Source organism: Strix aluco, chromosome 4 (genome assembly GCF_031877795.1).
Source record: "Strix aluco isolate bStrAlu1 chromosome 4, bStrAlu1.hap1, whole genome shotgun sequence".
Classification (NCBI taxonomy): Eukaryota; Metazoa; Chordata; class Aves; order Strigiformes; family Strigidae; genus Strix; species Strix aluco.
This window is the reverse complement of record NC_133934.1, coordinates 115,201,120-115,211,557: the sequence shown is the minus strand read 5'-3', so window position 1 is coordinate 115,211,557 and position 10,438 is coordinate 115,201,120. Positions and strand designations below refer to the sequence as shown.

The window sequence follows — 10,438 nt, the reverse complement described above, 5'->3', positions numbered from 1 at the left end:
GATTCCTCTGTTTAGAGGAAAAGTCTTTTTCCTGCTAATCACTAATGTTATATCTCCTTGCTTGCCAAGTATGCGGTTTATTGGAATACACATGAAACCTGCAAAAAACCTCTCTTTTGTCTTTGTTCACATCCACAGAAACCTTTAAGAGATTCTACTTTCTTCATCAGATTATATCACATCAGACTCAATCCATACCAGCTTTTAAATTGTTATAGCATCTGAATTGTCTACAACAGAATGTGTCTATGTTGACTCATTACAATTCTGAAAAAAATCACCTCCGACCACTAACAAAAGGGGTAGTGTATCTTGAGAACTCTGTGTATGACAAACTGACATATACAATAAATATGAATGTTACTACAGTAACAGATTGAAATTATATAGTTCATTTAAACTTTTTTCTGACTTCAACTTAGTCCCAGCTAAAGCACACAGGAAATAAACATATTGAGCTGTCTGGCACCAGGCAACTATCCAGGTCCTGTTCTGTCTAGCACTGGGCTCGGCTTATCCATCCAATCAACATTAGGAGGTTTATTTATGTGAGACAGATATATTAGTAATAAATGGATTTATTCAGTAGCTTGGTGGCTTTATACACGTACAGAATCATTTCAGTTTAAGGAGACTTAAAACCGAGCAACTCCACTAACTTTTATGGACTGTATCCTGAAGCCCTTTGCGAGTTCTATTCTCCTCCTCACAAGAGAAAAACCAAAACAACCAAGCCCCAAACACTCATTGAAGTCAGTGGGATGTTTGCTGGAGCAAAAACCTGCAAAAGACTTAGGAAATGGTGACATGGAAGTGAACACGCAACTAGCTAAGTGGCAATTCAAAGGGTTATGGTATATTTACATACATCTTATCTAATATTCCATATATAAAAGTCCGTTTTAATTTTTACAGACCAAGATAGTCTGTAAAAGAGAATCAACTGATAGAATTCAGAAGGGATATCTGGGTTTTCTTTATCACACCTATTTATACTTTAGACAGATTTTGTTCTAAGGCATTAATCTGACATGCAAGTCAGGTCTGTGCTACGTTGAAGTCTGTTTTCACTGATTCGTCTGCTGTTTTTTAGAAAACAAGACAGAGAATTCTCTTTAGTGCTATGGTTTATCCATTTCAATCAGATAACGAGTGGCACATTCTCACCTCATTTGCAGTTTTTAATTCCAATTGGACATTGCTTTTGAAATGTCCCTTCTCTTTTCCCCCTTTATGCTGCCACTTGAAAGTTGAAATGTAGCAAGAATGTAATGTTAGGTGCCAGTTTTCTGAATTACAGGGTGACTGCTTTAGCTGATCCCAAAAAGCAAGTGTCTTTTTATACCGCATAAAAGCCTGAAATGTTTACATATCAAAAGGCTATAGGCCAATTTCTGTCAAAATTATACATGAAGTTAAGCAGTACAAGCAATTTATTTAAACACTAGTCATTGTAGAAAAATTCAAAACCATATGCTCTTTTAGCAGTTTTTCACAAATGCATTTGACCCATGACTTGGCAAGACATGCATGCTTCATAATTTACTCTAAATTTCAAATCCCCTTGACATTTAAATAAAAGATCTTCATTAATAAAGTTTATATGAATGAAAACTTTAGAAGCTGATATTGTTAGAGGGAAGCTTCAGGAAAAAGCGCGTTTCTGCCTCGTTTTCAAATGACTGACTTTCCTAATCAGTTCAAGATAAGTTTATTCTGGGAACAAATTACCGTAATTTTGCATTGTGTGATTTTTTTTTTTTGGGGTGGTGGTGGTGAAGTAATGATGCAATCAATTTGAAACAAACGTGGGGAAGGCTGAAGGGTGATGGCATTGGTACGTGAGAGATGTGTTGCGGGGCGCCGTTTCCAAGAGGGTTTCGCAGCCGGCGACCCACCAAAAAACTTTGATTCACCCCAGCGCTCCCCCCTCCCCGCGCCGGGCGGGAGCCTCGGCCGGGGCCCTGCGCCCAGAGCGAGCCCCGGCCGGCGGGGAGGGGGTGCAGCTCCCGGGGGGTGCAGCCGGGGTCCCGGCCGGCGGGGAGGGGGTGCAGCTCCTGGGGGTTGCAGCCGGGGTCCCGGCTGGCGGGGCCCCGCCGCAGCCCTGGGTGCCGCTCCGAGCCAGCGCCGGGCAGGCGGCGCGTTTCGCATCCCCGGAATTATTCCTTAATGCCTTAAAATAAAAAAACCCGGCCGATTTCTCGACAAGCGCATTTTCATAGACTTGTGTACGGTGATTGCTTTGTATGAAATCGTGTTTGGGTAATAATATTGAAAATCAGTGCAGTGTTTACTTTATTTCATACCTAACAGCTTGTTCTGCCCGGTGCTATGCGCCTCTTTAGATCTCTCTTTCAACCCATGCTGTGACTACCCTCCAGTAACAAACAATTGCTTAGCAACACTATGCAGCACAATTTGCTTGCGTTTCATTTGTTATTACAATTTCATCCCGACATTGTGTGACAACTGATTGTTTGTTTAACGCAATTTTACGTTTGCAAGGTTGGCGAAGAGCAGATGCGAAATGAGAAACTCCGAGAGCAGGTTTCGCGAAGCGGGTATCAGAACTGGGGTTTTCGCGGCGGGACTACCGAGATTAAAACAAAACAAAAGAGAACTTCCCCACGGGGGTGGCAAGTTATTTGAAAAAATAATCTCTAAATTAGGAATAAAGGTAAACGCTGCAGCGTGGTGGATCATCCTTCGCGGAGCCTTCCCGACCGAAACCCTCGCCGGGAGCCGAGCTCTCGCACGGCCCGGGCGGCGTGTGCCCGGCCCCTGCCCTGCCCCTGCTGAGCCCGGGGGGCCGAGGTCCCCCCGGTGCCCCCTTCTGCCCCGCATTTGCCTGGGAGAAGCCGGCCAGGCGCGGAGGTGAAATCCCGGTGCAAGTGATGCTGTAAGCACCCCAGCAGTCGGCCCCAGCGGCGGGCCCCCCCCCCCTCCGCGGGCCTCCGCACGAGCGGGACTTCGGCGGGGTTACTCGGTTCCCCGCAGGACGGCAATTTGGGGGCAGAGTGCTGTCCCTGCCGCCCGCCCGTCTCCCTCCCTCCCGCGGCCCGGGCTCCGCGGAGCCCCGCGGGGAGCCCTGTCCCGCGCTGCCGCACCCCCGGAGCCGCGGCCCGGCGGGGCGCTCCTCGCGGGGACCCCCAGGGCACCGCGGCGGAGAGACTCCCGGCCCTCGCCAGTGGGAGAGCCGGCCGTGCCCCCCCGCGGCATCCCCCCCCCCTTCTCGGGCCTGGCTGCCCCGGGGGCTCCAAGCCCGGCTGGCCCGAAGCCCCGCGCACCGCCGGGGGCCGCGAAGGCCACCGGGGAGACGGTGCCGCGCATTGCCGCGGAGCCGCCGAGGACGTGAACGAGCATCCCGATGGCGGAATTAAGCAGCGCGCTGCTGGGCGGGCAGCCTGACCGAGCTGCACCCAGGGAATTACTTACCAAAAAACCCCAACAAACCAACCCCAAACTGCGCCCGAAACCCAGCCACAAACAAACAAATAAACAATCAAAGAATAGAGAAGACCCTCAAAACAACAACAACAACAGAAAAATCCCAGATCTAACAAAAACCCCACCCCTCTGTCAGACAGTTTCACTTTACATCAAATTTGAAAAATTTGCATGAAGCTCAGGTCTAAATGCCAAAGGCAGAAAGAAATTGATCGGCAAATAAATTGAGGTAAAGGCAACCATGCTGGTAATCAGTCACATCGCGATGTATCAATAAAGTGAGAATTAAGTGCTGGCGTTCTTTAACGTTTACACGAGTCTTTTGCTAGAAATAGAGTTTTGGTTTAGATCATTCTCAGATGCGGTTTTAAACCCTGGAACATCGAAGAAAGGAAGGATAAAGTGCGAGTAAGCGCTAACGAGGATATTCTTTGTTGAGGAAAAATAATGTGTTCTTCGTAAACGGACCCTAACGGCTTGTTTTCATTTCATGCGCACAATTTCCTACCTTCTTTGATGGGGGGCTGATGGGGTAAATAGTCTAATCTTATTCAGTTCACCTCCTGTGGATTCCCAGTGACAGTCGTGACAGACGAAGTGTTCTGCAAATCACAAGAGCCAGCTACCAAGAGAGTCAAACGTCTTAATAGGAAGAGTTTTAGGGACTTTAAACTGCTCCATTTTAAATTCACGGAACACGCAAAATATAAAGTTCTCCGTATCATTGCAACTCTAGAGGCTTTGTTTTCTAAGCTAGAAAAGGAAAGATTCTTCCTTAAAAAGAAAGAAAAAAGCACCAGGATGGATCGGAAGCAAATCGGAACACCTACCAGACCCGGGTATTTGAGATGGCACTGGTCTTTAACATTTCCACCTCCTGGCTTGTTTAAAAAAAAAAAAAAAAAAAAAAAAGTGATACCTGTCTGGATCTGAATCTGTTGGGGGAAAAAAAAAAAGTTTACAACATTCACGCGTCCTCGTTCCGCCAGGTGATCTAGGAAAAGAGAAAAAAAAAAAAGTTCATTTACTCAGTGAAGACGTTGTTGCTTCACTGCATAAAGCTTAAATCAGAGGAACGCGTACTCCTCAGTGCCCTTTCAGTTCTCCGAGCCGGGGGACGCAATATTCAAACCCTGCTACAGAAACACTTGGAGGGGGCAGTTGCATGGTTGTATCGCAGTTTTTTGTTTTTTTTTTTGAAAAGTGCTTCTTAACCAATTCGAAGCATAAATAATGAATCCGAGCTTCAGACAGAGGAAATCGCACCCACTAATGTGAACTAACACGAGCAAAGTAGGTGCATAATAGACAAGGCTAGGAGCTGCTAACCACTTCAGCACAATGGCATTAATAAGATTAACCTGGGCAATTAGCCGGTGCAGCAGAGATCAAGCCTGAATCTGGGGCCTTTCAGAAAAGCCCACTAATGGAAAGGATTACGTTAATTTCATTAATTCTCAATACACAGACCTGGGCTCCTTTCACTCCTTTGTGTAACCCCCACCTCTTCCCCACCAAAAAGGGGGAGAAAGAAAAAAATCAAATCTGGTTTTGTTTGTCATCTGCATATTACCAGGAACTAAATCCAGGATGACGTCGCCTGGGTATAAAAAAGGGAAGAGGTTCAGATGGATTATACTCCGAGCAGCCCTCTGGGTTGAGATCAGTAAACAGGCGAGAGTTGAGGGGGGAAAGTTCCAGGGGTGGATCCTGCGCACACGCACGCACAGACACACACACACAGACACACACGCGCGCACAGACACACACGCACACTCTGCCCGCAAGCTGCCCTCGGAAAACGCTCCGCTCTTTTCGCTCCGCTCCCTTTTTAAAATTTCTCCGAAAAGTTTCGATTTCGTGTCTCTCCAGCCTTCCCCCCCACCCCCCCCACCACAGCCTCCGCCGCCGCCACCACCACCTACCCTCCCTACCCTCCCTCCCCCCCCTCCCCCCCCCCGCCCCGGCCGGTCCCGCTGCCCTGCCCCGGCACGGTTTGGGGCATGCCTGTGAGCATGTTCAGCATCGACAATATCCTGGCGGCCAGACCTCGCTGCAAGGACTCGGTGCTGCTGCCCCCGAGCGCCGCGCCCGTCGTCTTCCCCGGCCTCCACGGGGACTCGCTCTACGGCAGCGCCTCCGACTACGGCGGGTTTTACTCCCGGGCGGTGGCACCCGCCTCCGCGCTGCCGCCCGCGGTCACCGGATCTCGGCTCGGCTACAACAACTACTACTACGGGCAGCTGCATGTGCCGGCGTCCCCCGTGGGCCCTTCGTGCTGCGGGGCCGTGCCGCCCCTGGGCGCCCAGCAGTGCTCCTGCGTCCCCCCCGCAGGTAAGCGGCCCCGCGCGGGACGGGGCGAACGGGCTTTCTTTGTTCCCGCAGCCGCGGGGCGGGAGGGGGTGGCGGGGAGCTGGCGGCCCGCAGGAGCGCGGGTGGACGGCGGGGCGGGGTGGGGGAGCTTTTTTTCGGGGTGGGGGGAGCAGCGATCTCATGCAAAGCCTGTCGTCGTCTCGTCTGTCTGTCCGTAGGTTACGAGGGCACTGGGTCAGTCCTGATGTCCCCTGTTCCCCATCAGATGTTGCCCTACATGAACGTGGGCACTTTGTCCCGGACGGAGCTGCAGTTACTGAACCAGCTGCACTGCAGGCGAAAAAGACGGCATCGGACGATCTTCACTGACGAGCAGCTGGAAGCGCTGGAAAACCTCTTCCAGGAAACGAAATACCCAGACGTGGGCACCAGGGAACAGCTGGCCAGAAGGGTGCACTTAAGAGAGGAAAAAGTGGAGGTATTTTGCTTTCCTTCCCCCCCTTCCACCCTCCCCCTTCCGCATTTAAACGCGCTCGGACCGGAGGTACCTCGGTGCGGCTCCAGCCCGGCCGCGGCGAGCTGGCGGCGGGGGGGAGCAACAGGTTTGCGGCGGGGAGAGGGGAGGCTTTTCGTTATTATTTCCAAGCGTCCTTCTGGGGGCGGCTGGCCGAGCCGATCCCACGGCTGTGAGCAAATGTCGAGAGGCGGTCGTGCCTCCTGAACACGCTCAGCCTTTCCCAGCGAGCGGCCGCTTTCCCTCCGCCTCCCCCCGGCCCGAGCGCGGCCGCCGCACATCGGCCCCGCCGCGGCGGCGAGCGGCTCCGGGCGAGGCAGGGGGGAGGGCGGGCTGCCGGTTTGCGTATCTTTGTGGTTTTTTTGTTTGTTTGTTTGTTTGTTTGTTTGTTTTTTCCCCCCTAATATTTTAATTTCTTTTTCCGTAATAGGTTTGGTTCAAAAACCGCCGGGCAAAGTGGAGGAGGCAAAAGCGATCATCTTCGGAGGAGTCAGAAAACGCACAAAAATGGAATAAAGCGTCTAAAACGTCTCCGGAGAAGAGACAAGAGGACGGGAAAAGTGACTTGGACTCCGACAGCTGATACCTCGCGGGGGGGGGGGAACGTTTCCCGTGGACTGTCGGATACGCTCCAGAGGATACTACTCATCTTGCACAAGCTCTGCCTTGTCGGAGGGGGAAAATATCTGTATATAATGTACAATGCCCCGAGCTGATTTCGTGTAAATAAAATGTGTTGCGGAGGTGTTGCACAGGTAGACGGCGGCGCGTTTGTTCACCCCTGCACCGCGGGGAGAGGGGAGAGGAGAGGAGGAGAGCGGCGGTGCCGCGCTCCCCGGGGGCCAGGGGCGGCCTTGCCGGCGCAGTTACTTATTTAAGGGGGTTTCGCCTAGTTCCGAGCAAGCGGCGGGCAGTGCGCTGTCCGCCGGGCCCGCTGGCCACCCGCTCGCTGCAGGCCGAGGAGCGATGGCGGATCGGCCACCCCCAAGGAGGGCGGCGGACACCCGGTCGGGCCGGTCCCGTCCCCGATGGGGGAGGCCGGGGCAACCCCGCCGAGGCCGGAGCAAACGTCGCTCCGCCCCGCCGCAGCTCTTCGCTGGGCCGCCCGCCGCGGGACCGGGCTGTCCGCTCACCGGGCCCCGCCGCCCCGCCCGCCCGCCCGCCCGCCCCGCCAAGCTGGAGGCGATGCCCGTCGGAAATACGCGCAGGCAACGCCAGTCCGGCCGCGCTCCTGTTCCCCTGTCCTCTTTCCTTGCGCTTTTCTCTTCCTCTCGCTGCAGTTGTGCCCTGTCGAGTTTCCAAAGCGTTTGCTTTGGTCCCCGGTTAGAAAAGCGATCTCGCTACTTCGGGGTTCAAAATTGCTGTTAATAATTTTCAGCCATTGTCATTTGAACTCCGCGTAAGGGGAGGACGAGCCCTCGTGTGCTGCTTTTGGGGATGTTTCACAGGAAGATGCTAATGGCGATTTTCTCCCCTTTGAGGCAGCACCTTTGCAAATAGGAAAGCGGTGACAGCCCGGTCTCATTTTACTCTTCTCTCTATGAGGGCCTCGTAGAAGAGACGTTCATTCCCCCTGTAAAATTCACATGAATTTTCCTTATGCTTTTTTTCCTGTGACTCCCCAACTCTTAGTGCTCATCCTTCCAGAGCAGAGCCAGCACAGTTTCCCCATGCTGACTTTAGAAAGATCTTTCCCTCTCCTTGTCTACAAAGACTGTCTATACATTTAAAACAAATGACCCGAAGGTGTAAAGCCAATGCAGAAAACCTCTGGCTAGAAGTCTCCATGCTGTGCCTTCCATTTCAGAAGTTAAGTGGTAGTAAGCTGACTTTCCTTAATTATGGCCAATGCCTAAACTCACCTGTATCTACTCAGCTTGTGTAGTTTAGGCAAGAAACCGGCTTATACAAATGTGCTCACCATTGCTTCTTCCTAGAAAGGGTCAACTGCTGTGTTGCTTGTCCTTGTGCTTTTCCTCCCTTTCCTGATATATCCAGCTTCTTATGGGTGTTGTAGCATGATGTGTATTGCAGGTGTTAGTGTGATAGAGCCAATTTCAGTACCTGTCTGCTCAGATAACATTTCTTAATGTACCTGTGTTTCCACATAGATGTGGTATATCTCTCTCTGAGCAATCTCTCCCTGTACCATAGGAACAGCTGCTGTGGAAGAAATTAAGTGTGGTTTTGTATGAGTCAGTCCTTTAGGGGGCTTACAGTTTCATCATTACTGCTCTCTTGAAGAGAAGAAGAAATTTAGCCTCTTTTTCCTTAGCGCAGAAGAGGAAGAAGGGGAAAGGCAAATGGATTCTTCTTCTTGTTGGATATATATCATGGTTTGGCTCCACAGACCTATTGCATTTTGGAGATACTACCCTATTGCTACGGGTGCATATGTGATCTCTGTAAACTGTATTGAATTACAACCCAGTAGCACTAAAAATTAGTTTTCAAATTACTGAAAACTAGTTTTCAAAATACATGTTTTGTTATGTTATATGCAGGAAGTCTCAGTGAAATTTTCATGTCATCTCCTCTGTATTTAGTCATTGTTAGGTTTTAAAGTGCATACTTAATTTGCAAATAAAAGCCAGGTCTAAGGATAATATTGCCCAGGATTTTGCAAATGCTTATATATTTTCTTTACTTCCCATGTCTAAATATCCTTAGTGCCACACTGGGAGCTTGGTAGGGCTTTGTTTTGTTTTGCATTTTTGTGTGTGGGGTGGTAATTTTGGAAGTCACTATTAAGGATTTTAGCCTGCGTAATTGAACGTGGGAGTTAAACTGGCTCTGGTTTTGAAAGGGGTGGGCTTTAAATATGTTTCTGATAACCAGTAGTAGTTACTTAAAGTTGTAGTCCGTATCTTTAGAGATTTTTAGACTTTTCCAATGGGAGAAAGTTGCTCGAGAACCACGGAAGCTCCAGGTCACCGAACATGCCAATTTATGGATTTATTTAGAACTTTTTGTTATGTGGGAGTATGTGATATGATGTAAGAATCAAAACCTGGTGTTCCAAAAACGTTTCTATGCATGGGATTGTGATGAAGTCACCACTAATTGATTTTAAATCATGTTATACCTTAGTCTGAGTTAATTTTTGAGTTTTCTATAAACTTGATTACTAGAACCTGATCGTGCAGTCATGGGTATCTATTCTTATTACTGTATGTAGATGTAGACCTATTAGAGTTAATAATATCACTTTAAAATCTAACTGAAAAGCAGTTTTAATCTTGACCTGAAAGCTTTAGCTTACTTACTAAAAATAGTATTTGTGCCATTAGACAGTAGGAGTAGCTGTCTCATTCTTTTTCTTCCTAGTGTTTGTTGAAAGCGTAAAGGCTTCATTCTATCTTCTTTACATTGTGAAATCAGATCCTATGCAGTATGGAAGAGTTTGATAACTGAAAAGTAGTAAGAAGATTGCATCAAAAGGATCACAACAGTAGAAAATTAAATGATTGAAAGCATGAGGATGATTGTAATAAGAAAATCTCTCATTCACTTGTACTGTTTGGTTGGCATAATCTGTCTCTAGGTGTTGGTCTGGAGTTTTATTTTAGGAGAATTCCTACGTGCTGAAATGCAAATGCCATGTAACAACTTTCATTATTTTCTCTTTCTATTGGTGCAGTAGGGGAAAGGCGAAGCGAGGGATCTGAGTATGTGCTATGTTCCAACAGGTTCTGTTCTAACAAAGGGGCTTTGAAAGAGTTGGTTGTGGTTGTGGTTGTTAACACTTGTCTAAGAACTCCTTAAAATCTCCAAAAGAGATTTGTTTGTTTGTTTTGTTTTGTCTGTGTCTCCTCCATTGCAATTTACAACCTTGCATCTTTGTCAAAACCGGTTCTCAGAAGATTTAATATGACAGAAAAACCCACTTATCTATTTCTGAAACGTGATGTATGATTCACGGTACTGATGTACTAGCTAGGTTTTACAACATGAGTTTAGTTTCTTGCTGTCTCACTGATTTTCTATAAAATGCTGGATTTCTTTCTTTCTAAATTTCTGTCTGTAGAATGAATAATATTCCCCTCAGATCTCACCAGGGAGGTAGGATGAGGGGAGTATTGTAAGAAGAAACATAAGCTACTTCAGATGTTCACCGTTGTAGCGAAGAATTATTCCAGATAATGCTATGCATTACAGGAGTAA

General features: G+C 48.7%; 1 protein-coding gene across 1 annotated transcript; it reads left to right on the top strand.

Annotated features, from left to right (window-relative positions):
* Positions 1–4,586: 4,586 nt before the first annotated feature.
* Positions 4,587–7,032, top strand: GSC (goosecoid homeobox). The gene is given in 4 exon segments (XM_074821577.1): positions 4,587–5,355; positions 5,358–5,781; positions 5,979–6,238; positions 6,705–7,032. Coding segments are annotated over 4 exon segments (1,155 nt in total). The 5' UTR covers positions 4,587–5,037; the 3' UTR covers positions 6,858–7,032.
* The last annotated feature ends 3,406 nt before the right edge of the window (positions 7,033–10,438 follow it).